The sequence below is a fragment of the Chenopodium quinoa genome, unplaced genomic scaffold, assembly GCF_001683475.1.
Source record: "Chenopodium quinoa cultivar QQ74 unplaced genomic scaffold, ASM168347v1, whole genome shotgun sequence".
Lineage (NCBI taxonomy): Eukaryota > Viridiplantae > Streptophyta > Magnoliopsida > Caryophyllales > Amaranthaceae > Chenopodium > Chenopodium quinoa.
Window position 1 is genome coordinate 4,426,883 of NW_018744301.1, and position 23,268 is coordinate 4,450,150.

Here is a 23,268-nt window from a genome sequence, read left to right on the forward strand (position 1 = left end):
CGCCAAGGGTTTGGAATGAGTAAAAGACAATGGATGTTCGTTTTATCTCGATAATGTTTTATATGGTATTGCACATTCTGAAAATGGTCTTTATGTGCTTGATCTGGAGAGAAAATTTTATAATGTGAATAATACTAACAAAAGAGCTAAGACCATGGAGTCAAACAAAACTTACTTGTGGCATTGTCGTCTTGGCCACATTAACATCAAACGCATCAAGAGACTTCTACAAGAAGGTGTTCTTGACTCTTTCGATTTAGGCAAGATGATTAAGCAGCCATTTTCCAAGCTAGGAGAAAGGGCGGGAGACTTATTAGGTCTAATACACAATGATGTATGTGGACCAATGAGCTCAACCACAAGGAATGGACACCGATATTTTATCACCTTCACAGATGACTATAGTAGATATGGTTATGTCTACCTAATGTCGCATAAGTCTGAATCGTTTGAAAAGTTCAAAGAATTTCAGAATGAAGTTGAAAATTATCTTAGCAAGAAAATCAAAGCCCTTCGATCAGATCGAGGTGGTGAATACTTGAGCCATGAATTCGATGACCATTTGAAAGAAAAAGTTATACTTTCAGAATTGACACCTCCAGGAACTCTACAATAGAACGGAGTATTTGAAAGGATTAATCGGACCTTTTTAGACATGGTACGATCAACAATGGGTCTTAGTGATATTCCTATCTCTTTCTGGGGACACGCACTTCTAACTGCGGCACAAACACTGAACCGTACACCATCAAAAGGTGTAGAAAAGACTCCATATGAATTATGGACAAAGAAACCTCCTAGGTTGTCTTTTTTAAAGATATGGGGATGCGAAGCATATGTCAATAAATTGATTTCTGATAAACTTCATCCCAAATCTGACAAGGTTTACTTTGTGGGCTACCCAAAAGAAACCAAAGGGTATTACTTTTACAATAAATTGGAGAACAAAGTGTTTGTTGCTCGCGATGGTGTCTTTTTGGAGAAGGAACACCTTCCAAAATGACAAGTGGGAGGAAAATCGAACTCGACGAAGTTCGTGAGGATGAGCAACAAAATCAAAATGACAGTCAAAGTGCTCAAACAGCATACGTTGACGCAAGTAAAAATAATCAAAATGTGCAAAGTCAAACCGACAATGTAAATGCTCAATCAATTACCCTACGTAGGTCTTAGAGGCCGATATCTCAACCTGATAGATATCTTTGTTTAGTATTAACCGAGATCTCAGAGGAATCCTAATTATGAATGGAGATGAACCGGCAATCTACAAGCGAGCGATGGTAACCACCGACTCTGCTAAATGGCATGAGGCCATTAGATCTAAAATGGATTCCATGTTTGAAAATCAGGTCTGGGACTTGGTTTACTTACCCAAAGGTTATACACCTATCGGATGTATGTATTCATTTACAAAGCTAGATTGGTGGCAAAAGGTTATAGACAAGGTCATGGTATTAATTACGATGAAACCTTTTCACCAGTCGCAATGCTTAAATCCGTTCGAGAAGAAAATGTGTACATGACACAGCCTGAAGGTTTTGTCGACCAAAACAATGTTGGGAAAGTTTGTAAGCTTAAGAAGACCATTTATGGACTAAAGCAAGCTAGCAGAAGTTGGAATCTGCGATTCAATGAAGCCATCGGTAAGTTTGGTTTTATCAAGAATCCAGATAAATCTTGTGTTTACAAGAAGGTCAGTGGGAGTTATATCCCCTTCTTAGTCTTATATGTCAATGACATATTGCTCATTGGAAAAAAACATTTCATTGTTAGAGTCTATAAAGGCCTGGCTTGGAAAAGGTTTCCCAATGCTTAGGAGAGGCTCAGTACATACTAGGCATCAAGATCTATAGGGATAGATCAAGAAGGATGATTGGATTGAGTCAAAGTATTTATATTGATTAGGTACTTGCTCGATTTAGCATGGAAGGGGCCAAGAGAGGTTACCTGCCAATGTCACATGGCATAACCCTGAGCAAGAAGCAGTGTCCAAAGAAACCTGATGAGCGGGAAAGAATGAATCCGATTCCATATGCTTCGCTTATTGGATAGATCATGTATGCCATTATATGTACTAGGCCAGATGTATCGTATGCCTTGAGTGCTACGAGCCGTTACCAATAAAATCCAGGAGAGGCCTATTGGACTACGACAAAGAATATCCTTAAGTACCTGAAAAGGAACAAGGATAAATTCCTGGTGTATGGTGGTTCAGAGGAATTAGTTGTTGAAGGTTATATCGACTCGAGCTTCCAAACAGACAGAGACGATTTCAAATCGCAATCTTGATATGTGTTCTGTCTAAATGGAGGAGCGTTCAGTTGAAAGAGTGCCAAGCAGAGTACAAGTGCAGATTTTACAACTGAAGCCGAGTACTTAGCAGATGCTGAAGCGGCTAAGGTGGCTGTTTGGATTCGTAAGTTCATTGGTGAACTTGATGTTGTACCCTCCATAAAGGGTCCAATAGCCCTCTATTATGACAACAATTGAGCTATTTCTCACGCCTGAGAGCCAAGGGAACATCAGAAAGTCAAACATGTCAAACGGCGGTTTCACATGATTCGAGAATGGAAATCAGAAGATGAAATAAGAATTTGCAAAGTTGGAATGGATGACAATGTAGCCTATCCACTTACTAAACCTTTGCCTCAAGTAAAGCACAAAAAGCACGTTGAGGCAATGGGAATTACGCATGTAGGAGACTGGCTTTGATTTCCTTGTTTAGTGTTTTAGTAAAATTTTTAACATCTAATGTAAGACACTAAGAAAAATCATTAAAGTTTGGAGTAATATAAATTTCATGCAATATTTTGTTACTCCGTTTGCTATTTAATTGTGGTTAGGATTAAATAATGAGTCCATTCAATTCTTGGAATATTCAAAATAGGGCATCAACACCAGTCTTGGTAAGGAAACACCTATTAAGTGAACATTGAATATTATAAATCGAAAAATATCCCTAATCGAGGTCATTTAAACGATGGACAATTAATGACCAATTGAGATTAGTGTGTAGTTCTGATTTATAGCACTATTTCTTGTGCTACGAGGAAATGATTTTCATAAATCATTTGCACAGGTATTGGTTTAGAACCATACTGGATCGACCTATGAGAATACTTTAAGAGATTAAAAATTGTCATATGTATACTTCTCATTATGGCTATCAGAACCTATTTCCTTGACCATGAGTATTGTGGGTTCTCTTGTTAGAGTACTAGTCCGCTTTGATGTTGTCAAACGTCTGCCGTAATAGGGGATTATAATGGTAACACTCGGGCGGCTAGGTCCTCTCAATAAGAGGAGCTACATTACAAGATTGGGAATGTCCCCCTACTAAAATAGGGAAGATGTCTTTGTTGTATACAAGGCCTCTCGTAGAGCGAGACTGTAAAAATGCATGGCCGTGCTCGGATGGATTTTAGAAGTCATCTGTTTATTGACAGTCGGACTTGGAAGCGAGAAACACTTCTGGACGTAATAAGGATGACGAAATAATCTTATCTTATAGTTCAATAATCGACATGAAGAGACATAGGAAAGGGGCTATACACTAAATGCTCACTTGTCCGGAAAGACTAGTGGGAGATTAAAAGGAATGGTGTCCTTCGAACAAGTGTATTATTCTGTTAGCGGGTTCAAAATTATTAGAAAGCTAATATATTCAGTAAGGTCAAGTGATTAGAATGCCTGGGTGGAGGCCGTTTCTGATCAGTAATATTAATGTATAATTAATATTACAGCTTAATCTTAACTGAACCCTTCTGGTCACACTTAATCAAATATACGAACCGAATCAACGAATTAATTCGGAAGAAATTAATTCGTCGCCCGAGTGTTAAATATTTAGACGTCGGAAATTCGAGCTTAGATCGTCAAAACCGAGCGTCGAAAGTGGAGTCAAAAATAGTAAAAGACGAGATGGAAAAATTAGTAATAAATCATCAATGACTAAAATACCCCTAGCATCGGAATCCCGAGTGCTAGGGGATTAGGCGAGCTAGCAGCCCGCACCATGTGCGAGGCTTGCTAGCAAGCCACGGCCAGCAGCCCGCAAGCATTGCGTGGCTTGCTCGCACGCGCTAGTTCTAGCAGCCCGCACATGTGCGTGGCTTGCTAGCAGTGCCCATCGGCAACAGCAGCCCGCGCATATGTGCGTGGGCGTGCTGGGCCCAGTGCTAGGGCAGGTCATTGGGGAAGCATGTGAAGGGAGTGTGTTTGTGTGATGACAAGTAGCATAAGGAGTGGAAGGAGTGGGGAGCAAGTATGGTCCCCCCCTTTCCAAGTGGTTCTCACTTCTCTTTACATACAACAAAGACACTTGTTGATTTATTACTTGCTTGCCTATTTACTTTATTTTAGCTTTAAATTAAATTATAGAAATTTATGATCCCACATTGATGGGATTGAAATTCTCACTCCCACTTTTCTCTATAAATACCCAAGTTGGGTTTTAAAGAAAAGTGCTTGAGAGGGAGTTAGAAAGAGCATTGCATTTTTGCAAAAACTCTTAAACTCCATTAACACTTGGGTTTTGGTCGGACCTTGCTAACTCTAAAGTAGCGGACCTAAAAACTCGGTGTTTGTCCTTTGTTGGTGGATACCGTTGGAGGCTCGGTATTTTTGGAGCTAAAGCTTTCAAATAAGAGCCCATTTGGTCGAGCGAAGCACGCGTCAAAGGTAAATTCCGATTTTATCCTTTTATGTTTATTTGTTATGCTTTATGGTTTTATTAATTGCGATTGGTTCTTTGGGTCGGGGTCATTTCCGCGGTAAGTGGGACTTACCAAACCCCAACATATAAGAGTAAGGTTTTGTTCTTTTGAGTTTATCAGCAGAATAGAGCACATCAGATTGCAAAAGAGTAGAGCATGTGACTATAGAGTAGAGCAGGGCTCAACAAAGAATGATTTTAGGAGAGTTGAGCAAGAGAAGACCATAAATAGTTCAAAATAACAGGGCCTAAGTTATTACATCTAAATCAACCCCGTATTTGAAATATATTTTTTCTTATATTATAAAATTAAAATCATTTTAATATAATATATATCCCGTGCATTTTGCACGGGTACACTCTAGTCTTATATATAATTTAAGACTTTTTTTTTTTCCAAAACTTCACCACAATCCTTCAAAACCCCAACTTTTAATTCTCACGCACTAAAAAAATTTATTTGGCATCCAAACAACTTCTACCTCTTTTAACTTCCACTATTATTTTTCCTGATAACACCCAACTCCACATAAAAAACTACCTTTTTTTATTTCTTTTGGTAAATAAGGAATTTTATTACCAAAAGGAGCAAAGAAAGCAAGATACAATTTACAACAAGCTAAATTGTACCCCAAACTACACAAGCCTAACAAAAGGCCAACAAACCCCAAAGAGTTCCTAAACTCTATAGTCCCACCTTCTAGGAAGGGTTCACCTTAAAGAGAAGCAACAACCATGTTCCCTGCCTCGAGCTACCTTCTAGGAAGGGTGCCAAAGACAAACAACAGGCAATAAAAAGACTCAAACAGTCCCTCCAAGACTCAAGTGCAAAAAGCAAGCAGCAGGACTAGACAGCAAGACTATACACCAAAATAAACAAGAAAAACCTTTACAAACAGAAACTGCCAGAGAGTACACCAGAAAAAGCAAAACTGAAAGAATAAAACCTGTTACAGCATAGGCAGAACTGCAGAATAAAACAAACCAGTAGAAAGCTACATAATCAGGTGCTTGGTTCCTGCAGGGCATCTGCAAGCAGTATGAAAAATGATATCTCTGACTAAAACCTCAGCAGAATTACAGCAGCCAGCGACCAAAACTGCATTCCTCTGTATCCAAATGCCATAAACTGTTTGAGTGAAAGAAACTTGGATTACTTTTTTTTTTACTCTAAAACTTCTGTAGATTTTCTTCAACCACTCAATCTCATCATCAAATTGTTGGATAGGTTTAGAAACATGTAAGATATTTGGAACCTTGCCCCAGACCTGCCTAGAGTACTCACAATCAAAGAATAAGTGTTGCACACTCTCATTTCCTTTAAGACAAAGAAAACACTTAAGATCACAGGATATGTGCCATTGCAGCAACCTATCTTTAGTAACAAGTCTATTCCACAAAGCTAACCACAAGATAAAAACATTCTTAAGGGTTGCCAAATTGTGACAAACAACCCTTTTCCAAGGACCTTAGGAACTTGAGGTCTAATAGCAGTATAAAGCTTCTTGATTTTCATTTTATTGCCCTGCATTAAGCTATCCCATCCCCGTGATCATTCACAATATCTCTAAAACTTAAAAATTTCTTCAAGAACCAAGAGAATTTATCAGGGATAGGAGCAGTCCAACAATCTTTATGCTTGAAATAGTATATGTGAACCCATTTAACCCAGAGATTGTCAGCCTTGTGAGCAACATCCCAAAGCAACTTAGTGACAGCTCCTTTTTTCCACTAAGGGAGAGAGAGCAAATTCCAGTCACCACAAACTTTAGGAAGACAGACATAGTTCCAAGCAACCAAAGATTTCCTAGCAAGAGCAGAGGAGCCTGTCCAAAGCAAGCATATGAATCTAGCTTCAATCTCTTTTAGGATTTTCTTTGGTAAAATGAAGATTTGAGCCCAGTATGTTTGAATACCAAACAACACACTCCCAGCATAAGACAGGTGTTTAGCCATCCACCCTTGAATCCTAGCTGTCACTTTCTCCACCAAAGGCCTACATTGAGCAATTGTAAGCTTCTTAGAAGAGAAGGGGACTCCAAGATAACTAAAAGGAGTAGAACCTTGAGAAACACCAAGAAGCTCTCTAAGCTCTGTATGGACTTCAATAGGAACTCCACCAAAGTAGACTTCACTTTTATCAAGGTTAGTAGAAAGAGCAGAAGCTTCAAAAAATTTGGAAAAAGCTTGGAAAAGAAGCTTGACAGAGACACTATCAACTCTAGAGAACATCAACAGATCATCAACAAACATCATATGAGTTAGGCTTAACTTATCACATCTAGGAGTGAAATTGAAATCAGGAGTTAACCTAAGCTCATAGAGACATCTAGAGAGATATTCCATGCCAATAGAAAAAAGGAAAGGAGACATAGGATCACCATGTCTCAAACCTTTTTTAGCTTCAAAGGGAGGGGCAAGGAAACCATTAATGAGAATAGAATAGTAGAAAGAAGTAAGACAAATACAAATCCAACTGATAAAACCTTGAGGGAAACCAAGTTCTTGCATAACAGAAATCAAGAACCCCCAGTCAACTGAATCCTAGGCCTTCTTCAAATCCACCTTAATCATGCATCTAGGAGAGATAAATTTGTGATCATAGCCTTTAATGAACTCAGTTGCAAGAAGGATATTATCTTCAATGTGCTTTCCTAGAATGAAACCTGCTGAAGCATCATCAATGACCTCACCAATGGAAGCAGCAAGTCTAGAAATAATGATCTTGGAGATAAGCTTATAGACCACAGTACAACATGCTATGGGCCTTAAATTCTTAATATGAGAAGCATTAGGGATTTTAGGAACAAGAGTGATAGTTGTGCAATTCCATTGCCTAGGCAAAGTTCCCTTAGTGAAGAAATCAATAACACTAGCATAAATATCATCTTTCACAATATGCCAAGCTCTCTTAAAGAAGAAAGAATTAAAACCATCAATACTAGGGGCCTTTGTGTTACCAATGCCCTTAAGAGCATCAACAATTATATCATGAGAGATAGGCTGAATAAGAATACTCTGAGCAGAAGAGCTAAGTTGCTTACCTCTTCTCATAGTAACTAGATCAACAGCAGGCAGCCAAGGAGCCTTAGTCTCTAAAAGAGAATTATAGAAAGAAGTGATCTCAAGAGAAATAGCATCAGGATCCTTAAGCAAAATCTGATTAGAATCAAAGATATAATCAATTCTATTCCTTGCTTGCCTAGTCTTCATAACTGAGAAAAAATAATGAGAATTGCCATCTCTAAGCTTAATACAATTGATCCTAGACTTTTGCTTGAAGATGCTTTCTTGGATACCATTCCAGTGCTTGACAGCCTTAATAACATCAGATTCCTTAGCATACAAATCTAAATCATCAGTATTCTGAGCCATTAGGTTTTGAATCTAAGTACGCTTTGCATAAGCTTGATCAATTTTTTGACCAATATTACCAAACTGCTTGTTATTTAGGGACTTGATATCAGATTTCACAGATTTTAATTTCTGCTAGACAGAACCATTAGAAACCCAGGCCTGAGAAATAATGTCAAGAAATTTAGGATGCTGAGCAATACAGTTTAGAAATCTGAATAGTCTACCCTTCCCAGCAGGAGCAGGACAAATGTCCAAAAGAACTGGACTATGATCAGAGAGGGAAGGAGCAAGGTAGACAGTTTCAACATGACCATGAGAATCCAACCAAGCTTGGTTACCAAAGACTCTGTCAATCCTAGAAAGGGTTCTAGGACCAGTATGAGCCTTATTTGACCAAGAATGGAAAGCTCCCTTGCTCTTGCCCTCAGTAAGATTTAAATCATCAACAAAACTCTGAAAATCCCTAGTCTCATAATTAGTGACATTACTACCATATAGCCTATCTAAAGAGTAGAGCATAGAGTTAAAATCACCAGCACATAACCAAGGTGAATGCAAAATAGATAGGTTTCTAATACCCTCCCACATGAGATGCCTATCATGAATAGAGTGAAGGCCATAGGTAACAGTGAGCTGAATCTGCATAGAAAGGTCCCTAGTAGAGACAAGACAATAAATAAATTGCTCATGAACCTGTAAAACATTGATAGTAACTCTATCTACATTCCAACCAATCCAAATCCTCCCTTTAGATGAATAATCATAATTGCAGACCCATAACCAGGAAGGGCCAAACTTCTTTTGATAACTAGAAACGTTTTTAAGTTTAACATTTGTTTCAAGCAAACTAATTACATCAACTGAATGAGAGTGAAGCAGCTTCTTTACAGAAGCAACTTTGCCAGGGTCATTCAGGCCCCTAACAATCCAGATAGAGTAAATCATATCACCAGAGGGGGGATCAACCTCACCCCCGCTTGGATTAATAGTGAAACCACGAGCACCTTCCATTTCATTTGCAAATAGAGCAACAAAGCATTAGAAGTGGAAGCAGGCTAATTAACTCTTGTTTGCTGGCTCTTTGTCTTTCTTCCAACTATTCTCCATCCTTCATCTAAGTTGTTCTGGGAAGTAGTAACATGTAGAGTGATATTAGACTGTCAATGAATAGAAGCATCAGTAGCAACATCAGAATGAATAGATACATAGGCTTAGGTACCTAGGCCTTCTTCTGTGTAGGTGCTGCAGGAGCTAATTGCTTAGGCTGAGTCTGCTTAGGTCTAGCAGGAGCAGATATGATAGAGAAATCATGGCCAACCTTATTGCACTTAGAGAAAAATGGTGGAGCCCACTCATATACTACCTTGAGCTCCAACATTTCTTTTAAAGGACTCTCAACTAGAACAGAATGAGGCATAGGCTTTGTAACATCAATTTCAATTAGGTCCCTAGGAAAAGACACCCTAAGTTGCCTAGTTGTACATTTATCAACACAAATTGGCACACCAAGAAGACTGCCAATACGGCTAAGAGTGTCAGATCCCCAGCAATTAACTGGCAGATTAGGGAACTTGACCCAAAGAGGGACAGATCTTAGAATTTCTGCACTGAAATAAAATTTTGGACTCCATGGCTAAACTATTGTTGGCTTTCCAAGAAACATATGAGGACTAGAACAAAGTATAGTATATATCCTTATCATCAACAGAACAAAGATTAATGATAAAATACCCATCATCATGCCCATAAACATCTGGTTTCTCCACAGAGCTTCATTGCTGGGCTATAAATCGATGAACAGCAGCAATAGTAGGGTAATAGCCAACCACATAGAAAACTAAAGCATTAGACCACTTTTTATTACCTTCACTAAGTTCAGACTCTTGTAGTTGAGCAACCTGCTTCCCATCTTGAACTTTCGGGGCAACATAGGACAGAGGAGATCCTTTAGCTGCCAGCTTACCAGAGAAGGGAACAGATCGATCCTCACCATCTTTTCATGCATTATACTCCGGGGGAAGTTTAGAATGATGATCGGGAATTGTTTGCTCAGATCGATGCCAAGATCCTCCAGCAACCAATGGAACAATAAACTCAGAAACCCTAGGTACTATTCTATTAGAAATCAAAGAATCTGGTCTAGAAGTTGCCTCAGCAAATAAAGCAATAGTCTCAGCATCACTTCTTGGAATAGCACCACATGCTAGATGTACCAATGCTGGCGCCAGAGTAACCAGCTCATCCACCTCCTGAATCGGGCTAGGAACAAATTAAGTGCCTGAGTTCCTCAGATTCTGAAAAAATTGTATCAAAAGGTTCATGAGTATTCTTTTGTTGTGATACTTGAGGTGTAGGAGTGTTCTGCTTCTTCTTCTTACCAATCGGAGATCAAGATTGATGAAGAAACCGATCAAAATTGAAGAACCATGGAGAAGAGAGAGAAGAGAGAAAGTTAACGAAAGTCAAACCACCTTTATGTTCATCTTTTAAAAGTCAAACTACCTATTTAATTATTATATACCGAGTATTATATATATATATATATATAAATCAACTTCACGTGTTTGAAATACAATTTTCTTATATATCGAGAACTATTTAAAATCAATTTCACGTATTTAAAATATAATTTTGTCATTAGATTTTTTTTTAAAATATATCCCGTGCATTTTGAACGGGTACACTCTAGTATTCCAAGTTGATGAGGGTTTACACGGTTTAAGAGTGCTTATGGTTGATATAGACAAATTTTAAGCTAAGGTAGTAAGGCTAAGAACTATTGAGGACGTTTGAACCCTTAGCTCACGGGAAAGTGGTAAGATGGTGTTGCTCTCTATAGTGGATAGGATTCACTTTAATTGGTATTTGCTTACTTCCCACCCCTTGTGAGGTCTAATATTGTTCAAGCCTTCATTCTTGTTGAGCGGCATTTAGGATCCTTGACTATGCGTATCTTAATCCTTGTGTTGGCCTCTAGCTCCCAAGATTGTGACCAAGAAACTCTAGAGGAGGAAAAGGGCACTTCTCATTTTTCTTTGTTTTCTTGTGTTTTGTTACAAATTTTGTTTTCATTTTTGCATCAACGTACTTCCTAACCAATTTGAGCCTTATTTCCCTTTCTTGACTTAACCATATTACAAACCTATCGGCTTATGTCTTACCGATCCTTGTAGTTAGTGAAGCATTGGCTTGTGAGGTTTGAGTTTTGAGATTATTGGATATGAGCAAGAAAAATGTGTAATTTGGTTCAATTATAGTTTTGAAAGTTGAACATGAAAAGATTATGCAAAAAGGCTTGAGAAGAAAGATGCAATTCAAGAAGACCAAGTCAAGTTTTCATATTAAAAAAAATGAATGAATGAATGATGAAAAGGGATGAAGTAATGTTGTGAGGTTTGTATTGAAGGTTGTAGTTTGAGTCTAGGTCCAATTCTTAGGTTGTTCATGAGAGATGGCCACTCTTTTGCTTCACTTAGGATTTGCCACCAAAATTTTCAAATTGATTCCCAACCTTAACCCTTAGCCATGACATTACAACCCTAGTTAAAACCCTTGGACTTTAGAAGGGCGAGGTCAAACACCGGTGGAGGGTGATAGATTTCAACCCTATGGAGATAGTATGCATAGTTCAGATGTCGGGAAGAACATATGATTCCACATAAAATTTCTTTTTCCAATTCCCTCGAGGAATCATGAGGAGCTAACTAAGGGATGAATTGAAGCTACTAGAGAGAACGCGGACCATCTTGGTTGGGGCTAGGGCGGAGAATAAAATAATTAGTTCTCTATGCTTAGCTTAGGTTTGTCTCTTTCAACCTTGAGCATCTTAGAACGTGTTTTCCCTCTTTGAATTGATAAAGGTAAGTATTCTTTGGTGCAATTATCTTCGTGTGAGTCCAATTGGAGCATTTCCTACCTTGAGGCTTGATTGGTTTTTCTAAAACTATGCCATGTTATGTTTTTTGTGTTTGTCTCTTTTTTCTAGTTTTCCTTGCCCGAAGACAAAAAAGAGGCAATTGTTGGGGATTTTAATGAGTTGCATTTATGCCACTCTTTTATCCTTTTTTCTCTTAGGATTCTCCCCTCATTTTCACTTGTTTGGCCCTTTTCTAAGCATTTTACCTTAGTTTTGTTTTCTCCTTTCCCTTCTCTTTTATCTTCCTTTTCCCTATATTTCTTCCTACTCTTCACTTTGATTTCCATGCTTGTATTTTTTAGGAACTGGGGTCTTCAAAGAGATGAAGGCTTAAGTTAAATTGGAGCTGAAGAAAGCAAGTTCTATAGGAGAAGCAGTCGAACTCTCTGAAAACTTCGGTCGAACCTTGGGTGTGATCGAACCTGCACAAGGTTCGAACGAACTTTGGAAGCAAGAACTTTTTAGATTTAAGCATTTTGCGGAAGCGGTCAAACCCTAGAAGTTCGACCGAACCAGGAGCAGGGAGGTTCGACCGAACCTACCCTATGTTTTGTCGAACCTTTTGCCGACTTCAGCCAGCTGTGTAAGAACTATATAAGTCCCGTTTTAGAACTTTTTTGATGTAATGAAACTAACTTAGTTCTAATTTTTGAATTTTAGCTTAATCTAGAGAGAGAAAGTTGATTTTTACTCAAGTTTCCTTTATTGTATTCAACTTTGGTCAAGTTTAATCTTCAATCAAGCAACACTTCAAGTTTTCATTTTTCATTAATCCTCTCTTTAGTAATCTCTAATCCTTTCTTTTAGCTTTATTTATTTATTTTATTGTTGCTTATTTTCATTAATCTTATTAGTTCATCTAGTTATTATTTATTTCATTGTTCTTAATCATGTTTTTTTTTTGTGTATCTTGAGTTTATTTCTAGTTTTGATATTATGTTTAATCTCCCTTCTATAAGCTAATTTATTAGCTAGGGGAAGGGGGTGGAAAATATGTGTTGATATTAGATGAATGATGATGGTTGGATTGAACTCATGCCATAAATTGATGAAAGATATGATTTTTGATAGCTTGAGATTATTGCTGCACTTTATTTGATGTTTTCTAGTTTAAATGCATGAAAGTAATTTGAACTACATTAAGATCATCTCTATTTTAATGATTGCATAAGAATGAGTTATTAAAGTGGAGTTTTATGGATTGTGCTTGTTTATTCACTTGATTTGATTGTAACTAATAGGATGCATGAGAATGATCCTTATAAGTATAGACCTTTTTCATTGATTTGCCTAGACTATTGCATGAGAATGAATTGTTTAGGTAGAATCTTGTGTTCTTTGGCATGTTCTTCATGATAATCATTATTATTTCCCTCTTTCTAATCATATTTGACACCCCCGTATCCCTAGCGTCGTTCTCTCTTGATTTTAATCATCATCTTCTTTACTTATTTGTAGTTTTAGTGCTCGTTATTCAAAAACCAACAAAAACGATCCCCTTTTTACTCTTGCATTAGTGAAAATTGATCTTGAATTAGTGAGATTCCTTAGTGGTTCAACCCTTTACTTGCCACTAACTAGTTTGGTGTAAGTTTAGGCATTACAAATGATTAATTTGATTAGGGTAGTAGTTTAACGACCTATCAACCTTCGTTCACTCTGTAATCAATGTATGCCCACCACGCACTGCAAAGACATTTGGCATAAAAGATTAACAATTGATCCCCTCTACTTAAGGGATTTGTTCTTACAATAATACTTACCGCCAAGCTGTGGGTACTATCATGCTAAATATAACTACTGGAGCCATTGAACGTCGCACCAAGTTTCAGGTTGTTGACATTAAGGCTTCTTTCAATATGATGTTAGATCGTTCTTGGCTTCATGAGCTAAAGGCGATCCCATCGTCGTTGCACTAAAAGGTGAAAGCTGTAGTTGGAGAGGTTCCAATTACCATTGATGCCTCCCCCATGCACATTCAAGTTATTGATAATCTCATTGTCCATGTCGAACATGAAGAGGAAGATGAAGATCTCTGGGGGTTTTCATTAGACGATGTTCTCATGATCGAAGAAGAGGAGAAGTGTCACCTCCACTTTGATCCTTATTTGAACACCAATGTTAATGCCATTATGAAGAAGCAAGGGCATTTCCCTGGAATGACCCTCAGACTCAAAAAGAATATGGCTAAAGTTTTGGGCCATCCTGGTGCACCTAAGAAGAATACCTTTGGCTTGGGATTCAAGCCAATAAAAGAAGATATGAAACACGCTCTCCTAAAAATGAAGGCTCACAATAATGCTTGAACCATGAAGATGGAAAGGGCCATGGATCCATACCCCTTCACTCTTAACTTCGAATACATCAAAGAATGGGAAAACTTCCCATGCTATGAATTCTTTGAGCCTTTCATCCACGATGGGAAGCGTGAGCTAGATTTCGAGATGTTCCTTGATTGTGACTTCGTCGGAGAAGGCGATGAGTTCTTCACAACTGGGTTACCAGCCAGTCCAAGCTCTGATGATATGAAAATTAATCTTCTTTTTGGACTACAAAAGAATGAACCCAAGCATGTCTGCAATGACGATTCTTAGCTCATTCAACCTGTTATATCAAGCAAAGATTTTGACCCCTCTGAGTTGATCGTGTTGGATGACAATGTTTCAAAGGGATGGCGCAAGACGGTGAAGATCACTACGCCAAGTTGAGAGAAGTTAGAAGTGACCGCTGGCGAAGGTCCTATGTTTGATGAATCTGAATCGTCTAGGTCCGAGTCCAAGTCTGAGTCTGTAGACGAGTCTTTAGGATTTGAGGCCGACCCCTTTTTTGCCATAGAGTCTAATGTGGTTCCCCTTAACGCTGAGTCTCTTGTTGAGTCTCCTCTTTCTATCCCATATAATTTCGGCAAGGTTGCAGCTGACCTTGCCCTCCTCGATATAATGACCAATGAATTCAATGAAATGAGTACCTTTGCTTACGATGTGTGTCATTCCCCTAACCCTGATCAATATTGCTTTGCTAATGATAAAAATGACAAAGAAATAATAAAAGCAATGGAAGAACACGAAAATAAAACAATAATCATCGAAGATATAGAAAAAGTTAATATTTCCAATGATATGACAATAAAAGAAGTAAAAATTGGATTAACACTAAGTCAAGACGAACGCAAAGAGCTAATTAACTTTCTTAGTGAATTTTTTGATGTATTTGCTTGGTCATACCAAGATATGCCAGGAATTAACAGGGATATAGCTCAGCATACGATACCACTCATTCCAGGTATGAAGCCTGTCAAACAAAAGCGGCGCAGTATGAAACCAGATGTGGCCCTAAAAATCAAGGAAGAAATCAGAAAGAAATTAGCTGCAGGTTTCATCAAAGTATCCAAGTATCTAGAATGGATAGCTAATGTGGTTTCAGTTGCGAAGAAGGATAGAAGGGTCAGAATGTGTGTTGATTATAGGGATCTCAACAAGGCAAGCTCGAAAGATGGGTTCCCTCTACCTCACATTGACATTCTAATCGATAACATAACAAACCATACACTCCTGTCATTCATGGACGGCTATGCGAGGTATAAGCAAGTATTAATGGCCGAGGAAGACATGGAGAAAACTACATTCATCACATAATGGAGTACATATTGCTATATGGTAATGCCATTCGGGTTGAAAAACGCGGGTGCCACCTACTAAAGAGCAGCCACATCATTATTACATGATATGATGCATAATGAGGTGGAGGTTTATGTTGACGATATGATCGTCATATCAAAAGATCGGCCATGCCACATCATTGCGCTTCGCATTTTCTTTGAAAGACTCCGCAAATATATTATGAGGTTGAATCTATCAAAATGTGCATTCGGAGTTACATCTGGCAAGCTACTTGGCTATGTGATCAGTTCTCGAGGAATTGAAATTGATCCTACAAAAGTCAAAGCAATCATGGCCATGCCACCACTCAAGACTGAGAAGGAGATTCAGGGTTTTATCGGAAGATTGCAATATATAAGTAGGTTCATATCCAAACTCACTATGATATGTGAACCTATATTCAAGAAGATGAAGAAGAACGTTCCAGTTACATGAGATGAAGGAATACTTAGAAAACCCACCCGTGCTAGCACAAGCAATGCCCGCCTTTCCTCTTCGACTCTATCTTACGGTCACAAGAGAAACAATGGGGGCAATGCTAGCACAGGAGATCGAGAGTAAGGATATGCAATCTACTACTTCAGCAAAAAGCTTCACGGTTATGAAAACAGGTACACACCACTTGAGAAGTTATGTCTTGCACTCATGTGGGCTGCGCATAAATTAAGAAATTACATGCTCACTTATACGATGCATGTTGTATCCAAGATGGGCCCTCTTATGTATTTGTTTGAAAAAGCAACACTTAATGGTAGATTATCAAGGTTGATAGTCAACCTTGCTCAGTTTGACTTAAAATTCGTACCACAAAAGGCTATTAAAGGTTTCTCAATTTATGACTTCCTAGCAGATTTCCCACTAGAAGAAGTTAAGAAAGAAGAAGAAGAGTATGATTTCCCTGATGAAGATCTACTCATGACTAAAGATGATAGCTTGACGCTCTATTTTGATGGAGCTTCGAACCAGAAAGGTTGTGGTGTGGGAGTCTTGCTCGAATCACCCAACGAAGAACACATTCTGATTTCCATAAAGCTCAACTTTTATTTCTCCAACAATGTTGCAGAATATGAAGCATGCATCTTGGGATTGGAAATAGCTGTGGCCCTTGGAATTAAGAAACTCATAATCTACGGCGACTCGTCACTAATCATCAACCAGATCCCCAAAAGGTAGAAAGTGAGAAGTGAAAGTCACGCTACGTATCAAGCTCATTTGGAAACTCTCATGGAGTAACTAGATGAAGTTGAATATACGTACTTTCCTAGAGAAGAAAACCAGTTTGCCGACGCACTGGCTAAATTAGCATCAATGGTTCGAATTCCAACAGACACAATTAGAATGCCATTGAACATAGAAAGAAGGTATGACCCGGCTTATGTTCACGCACTTGATGATGAACAAGAAGCACAAGAAGAAGATGAAGAGCTATGGTACACAGATATCCTTAATTACGTGACAAAGGGAGAATACCCTCCTAATACTGATAAAATGGCACGTCTTGCTTTTAGGCTCCTGGCCTCACAGTATGTGCTCATCATAGGAGAACTCCACAAAAGGACCGCTCAAGGGAGAAATCTCTTTTGCATAGCGAAGACTGAAGCGCGCAAAACCATGGAAAACCTTCACGCCAGAATATGCGGAATGCATATGAATGCTAAAATGTTAGTCCAAAAGATTCAAAGACAAGGTTATTATTGGACTACCATGGAGACAGACTTTCACGAATAATTCAAGAAATGTATGAAGTGGAAAGTCTACGCAAATTTGCAGCACGTTCAACCTTCGCTTCTCTACACATATTCTTCTCCATGGCCTTTCTCTACTTGGGGTATCGACATCATTGGAAAGATAACACCTCCAGGACAAGGGGGACATGAGTTTATCCTTGTAGCAATTGATTACTTCACCAAATGCGTCGAAGCTGCCTCATATGCTAAGCTCACAGCAAAACATGTAGTTCAATTCATTGAGAAAAATATCATATGCCGCTATGGGGTACCTCATGAGATGATCAGTTATAATGGAACGCATTTCAAAGTCGAGTGCGCATAACTATAAAAGAAATATCATATCAAGCATCACTGATCATCACCCTACAGGCCACAAACAAATGGTACGATTGAATCGGCCAACAAGAATGTAAAAACTATCATCGAAAAGATGACGGAAAATTACAAAGATTGGCCAAGTAAGCTACATTTCGTCATTTTGGGTTATCGAACCTCCTTTCGTACATCAACGGGGGCTACCCCTTTCTCTTTGGTCTATGGAGTTGAAGCTGTAAAACCAATATAGCTCAAAATCCCTTCTCTCATAATCGAGTTGGAAAGCCAACTAGATGAAGTCGACTGGATTAGAGTAAGAGATGATGAACTAGTCTTACTTGACAAAAGACGCTTGGCAGCTTTGCATCATTTCCAAACCTACCAATAGCGTGTGGAATGACATTGCAATAAAAAATTAAAGACTAGGAACATCAAAGAAGGTGACTTGGTGCTTAAGGCACTTCGCAAAAATGTGTTAGATCTAAGGGGAAAATTTAGACCAAACTGGTCAGGTCTATACATTGTTAAATCCATTTTGTCTGGCGAAGCGGCACAATTGGTAGACATGGATGGCAATAATTTTTAAATCCATAAATTAACCAACTTAGATCAACTCAAGAAATTTTTATGCCTAGTTGCATGGGTTCATGACCTGATAGAGCTACATTTGGCCCGATTCCTTTGTTAAGGATACGTAGGCAACCCCTCAAGGGGGCTTGACCACTTAAAAAAATAAAATTCTTCCTCCATCGACCAAGTGTAACACTTAAGCATCCACCGCACCACGACATCAGCCACCGCGGCATGACAGATTACCCCGTGGCACGACAAAAAAAAAGGATGTTGTGCCACGTCAGGTTTTGCAGTTCCACAGAAAGCGTCACCGTGTCACGACAAATTTCACCGTGGCACGACGGAATTTCCAGCAAAAAAGAATACAGCAAACAATCCCTGCATCACGATATTTTCTAGTGTGACGCAACATATTTTTCAGTGGCTTGGCAGCCCCTGGACTTTGCATTTTTTTTTACGGATATTTTATTTGACGATTGTTATTATTTTTCCATTGTGTCCGACTTCTTAACTCGGATAATAATAAAATAAAATAAAAGTCATTGCAATTTTTATTTAAGGCAAAAATAAATGTTACTACAATTATTGGCATCATGCGCCTTATTCAAAAATTAAAAATTTAAATCATATAAGCAAAGCAATATCGATCTAATCCTTCTTCACTTTAGGAACCTTCTTCTCTTTTTAAACTAGGTTGGCCTTCACCATTAATGTGTCTTTTGAAGCCCAAACCGTCACACCTCTAGTTGAACTTTCACCCCTTTCACCTTTCTTAGAATTCTTCGATTGCTTCTCTCTATAAACCATCTTTTCCTTACCTTTTCCTTTCACATAATTCTTCTTTTTAGGAATTATAGGAGTCTTAAACTCAATTCCTTGCGTTCTCAGACCTAGACGATCTTTAGGAGGTGCCTTCTTACTTCCAAGATGTCCCTTTACTTCAAAGTTGCGTTATCCGACTCAATCCCTTCTACTTCTAGGATTCAACCATGCCTTGTATGCAGTAGATAAGGGAGGATGAGCTAGGTTACTCGCAGAAACGTTCCACAAAGGTCTTCCAATCCAATAAGTCTCGTACTTGTGAACATTACTTTCATGCAACGATACTTCACGACGACTATCGTTATAGCGTGGAACTACTTGTTCAAGTACATATTGTCGCATCAATCGAGAAGGACAATAAAAAGTAAACTTTAAAATACTAGGAACGCGACAATACGGAGTATCATTCATGCCAACCATCCTAGTAAGCCTCCACCAAGGCACCACCCACCGAATAGAAAATTCTCTCTTTGCAAAAGAAGACCTTTCCAATCATCATATGAGATGTTTGCAGAGTAACTCTTCTTCCTACAGACCAGATCTATGGGACCATATTTTTCAATACCTTCGGGGGCTTCAAAAAGTTCTAAATGCTCCATCAACCAAATCTGAACAAAAAATGCAAAATGCACCGTGTCACGGCAGATATGTACCGTGACACGGTGCCTTCTATGTGTCACGCTAATTAAGGCGTGTTTTTACCTGTAAAAGTACTAGAGAGCCCTTCATGATGGCTTTCCGGTCAGCTTTTGCCTCGTCAAGGCCACACAAAGTTTCTCCAAGGCATGTAGGCATAAGAGATATTCCAGATTCAACATATTCAAGCAAAGACGCTAAACAAGCATGTCCTACCCTACCGTTTGCAAATAAAAGCTTGCTAACTATGCAAAAAATATAAGCCCTTCTACGGTACACATGACAAGACTCAGAGACAGGATGATTGAAATACAAATTTGCAAGTTTTTCTGGATCTAATTCATTACCACACATTAGGGATGGCAATTTAATTCCAGTTCAATCCGAGTCCGATCCAACCGAGGAAAAAAGTCCGATCCAATTCCGAAATAATGGAATCCAAGTTCGAATCCGATAAAAAATCTCCAAATCCGAATAAGATTCTAATCGGACTCGGACCTTAAATAGCATCCGACGAAAGGAATGGTGTCCTTCGAAAAAGTGTATTATTCTGATAGCAGGTTCAGAATTATTAGAAAGCTAATATATTCAGTAAGGTCAAGTGATCAGAATGCCTAGGTGGAGGCCGCTTCTGTTAAGTAATATTAATGTATAATTAATATTACAGCTTAATCTTGACTAAATCCTTCGGGTCACACCCTAGAAAATATACGAACCTAATCGACGAATTAATTCGGAAGAAATTAATTCGTCGCCCGAGTATTAAATATTTAGACGTCGAAAATTCGAGCTTAGAGCGTCGAAACCAAGCGTCGGAAGTTGAGTCAAAATAACAAAAGACGAGACATGAAATTAATAAATCAACAAGACAAAAATACCCCTAGAACCGGAATGCCCCAAGCAAACCGAGTGCTAGGGGCATTTAGTATAGCATGGTGGCTTGAATGCGCACCAATCCGAGCCTAGGCTGGCTGGTGCGTGCTAGCGCACCAATGCTAGAATCGCATGCTAACAGCGCTGGATAACACGCGCAAGGAGCATCGACACTCAGTAGCAGCCCACATCCTTGATGCGCGGCTTGCTGGCCGAGTGCACGAGCAGCCCACACAAGCCGTGCTGGACTTGCTGGCCAGTAGCGCTTAGCAGCCCGCACGCTTGTGCTGGCAGCCGCACATGGCAGCCCACCTTGGGTGCCTTGGTGCCCAAGTGTGGTAAATGTGGCGCATTGTAAGAGGAGGTTTGAGGGTTGAGTTGGCCGGATTTTGGAGAGGGAGTGGGGAGAAAGTTTGGTCCCCCCTCCTCTAAACGGTCCTCACCTAACCTCTCTCATGAGCTTGCCACTTGTTTATTTATTACTAGTTTGATTATTTATTTTATTTTAGTTTTAAAATTAAATGGAAAAATCAAATTCTCCCACATTGATAGGAGAGCTTTTTAACTCTTTTGTTTTCCCCATAAATACCCAAGTTGGGGTATTGGGAAAATCACTTGAGTGAGAGTTGAAAAAGGCATCACCATTGTGAAAACCTTTGAACTCATTTAATCACTCGGGTTATGGTCGGACCTTGCTAACTCAAAGATAGCGGACCTACAAAGTCGGTGTTCGTCCTTTGTGGGTGGATACCATTGGAGGCTCGGTATTTTCGGAGCTAAAGCTTTCAAGTAAGAGCCCATTAGGTCGGGCGAAGCACGCGTCAAAGGTAAATTCCGATTTTATTCTTTTTATGTTTATTTGTTATGCTTTATGGTTTTATTAATTGCGAGTGGTTCTTGGGGTCGGGGTCGTTTCCGCCGTAGGTTGGACTTACCAAACCCCAACAGCGGTATCGGAGCCACGCTCTTTTATTTTTAAAATTATAATATTTTTCAAAGTTATTTTTATGGCTTAATTTTTCTGGTTTAAGTTGCTTATTAGATTAGTAGCTCGTATTATCTATTTTAACCTCGTATTTAAGCTACCTTCAGCCCCGAACCCATATTTCGACCCAAAAATAGTGAATTTTTGGTGGAAAATGTGTTCTGGAAATGGTTTTTCCCTTTAAGGATGCGGTTTTTATACAAAAAGCGACCAGAAATGCTATTTTCGAGGGTTTTTTCGTTTTTACGAATATTTATGCTGCTTATGTAATTTGTTCAATACATATTTTATATGCAATTTTAAACCTCTTTAGGCATGGTTTCTTTGTAGTAATTTGTGCTTGAATGCTTGGTTATATTTTTTAACATAATTTCAATCTAATTGCATTAAGTGTGAAATTGTTGTTCTTTAAGGCTTCTAAGTATTAAAGATTTAATCTTTTATTATGTGAAGTGATTGAAACATTATATTACTAAATTCTATGTATTTTTGTTAAACTTTATTGATTTAATCATTTTTTAGTTGATTGGAATCATAAAGTTTGAAACTTTGTGATAGAAAAGTTGTTTATCTTCATATTGGAAGATATTATTTTTCATGGATTCACAAGTATTAAAGTTGGAATCTTTATTGAATTTATGTTCATTTTTCCAACTTTCTCTTATTTTGTCAAAAACTCAAAGTTAATTTAAATTAATTAAATTAATAGTGAGTATTTGTCCTATTAATTTTGTTGCACCAATTTAAACCAATTTAATTAAAGAATTGTTCTTGGGAATTATTTTGGTTACATGCACTTTTAAAATTTTATTTAAGTTGGACTTGTTTAAATTTTTTAATTTTTCTCATTAAATTAGTTCTAAAATTAATTGCAAAAGTCACGCAAAATTTTGGGATAAAATCCTGAGGCTAATGGCACGCAAAACAAGGCATTGCGTGGCTCGTGCGCACGGCCGCAAGCAGCAGCAGCACAAGCAACGCAGCACAACAACACCACGCTGCCATGTGCGTGCGTGCGTGTGTTCTGTGTTACGTGTACTTGGGGCTGCTGTGGCGCGGGTATGTGGGGCACGAGCACATGGTGCATCGTTTGGGACTTGGTTCATGCATCATGTAATTAGGGGTATGCGTAGACGTTGCTTGCAAAGCAATGTAGTGCAATGAATTCGTTCAACATGGGCCATCAAGGGCCACGATTTTTATGTCTAAAGGTTCGCTGATGTGGGCGGTGTAACGCTTAGCGACATCGGGCCCACTCCCACGTTCATTCAGCATCTAATGGTGGTATGAAATGTGAGCACTTCGTGTCTTAGTGCTAGGCACTTAGACATTTTTTACTACGTATTTTTGCTTAAAAATTGTCGTTTTAATTATTTTATTAATTTAACTTATTTTAATTATTTTAATAAATTTTTAAGGCTAGGCCTTGGTTTTGAGCGGCATTGGCAAAATTTATTTTGACAAATATTGGGAATTACCGGCTTCATTAATTGGAATAATTAAGTTGGATGTGGAATTTAGTGAGAGCTTCAAATATTAAATTGCGCTTATTTACATAACCGGTTAAAACATCTTTAACTAGTTTTAATTTGGCGTGTTAATTGGATTAACCACCTAGATTAGTTTCTAGTTCACGCGTGTTTTTGCATTGTTACTTGTTTATCGTTGTAAAATGCATGGGCCATTCA

General features: G+C 38.5%; 2 protein-coding genes across 2 annotated transcripts; one reads left to right on the forward strand and one right to left on the reverse strand.

Moving 5' to 3' along the window:
- Positions 1-6,244: 6,244 nt before the first annotated feature.
- LOC110695460 lies at positions 6,245-7,225 on the reverse strand. The gene is made up of 2 exons (XM_021872688.1): positions 6,497-7,225; positions 6,245-6,445 (listed from the first exon to the last, which is right to left on the reverse strand). Exons 1-2 carry the CDS (start codon positions 7,223-7,225, stop codon positions 6,245-6,247), a joined length of 930 nt encoding a protein of 309 aa, XP_021728380.1.
- A 9,111-nt stretch (positions 7,226-16,336) lies between these two features.
- Positions 16,337-16,819, forward strand: LOC110695461. Its single transcript, XM_021872690.1, has one exon. The coding sequence runs from the start codon at positions 16,337-16,339 to the stop codon at positions 16,817-16,819; it is 483 nt and encodes a 160-aa protein (XP_021728382.1).
- The last annotated feature ends 6,449 nt before the right edge of the window (positions 16,820-23,268 follow it).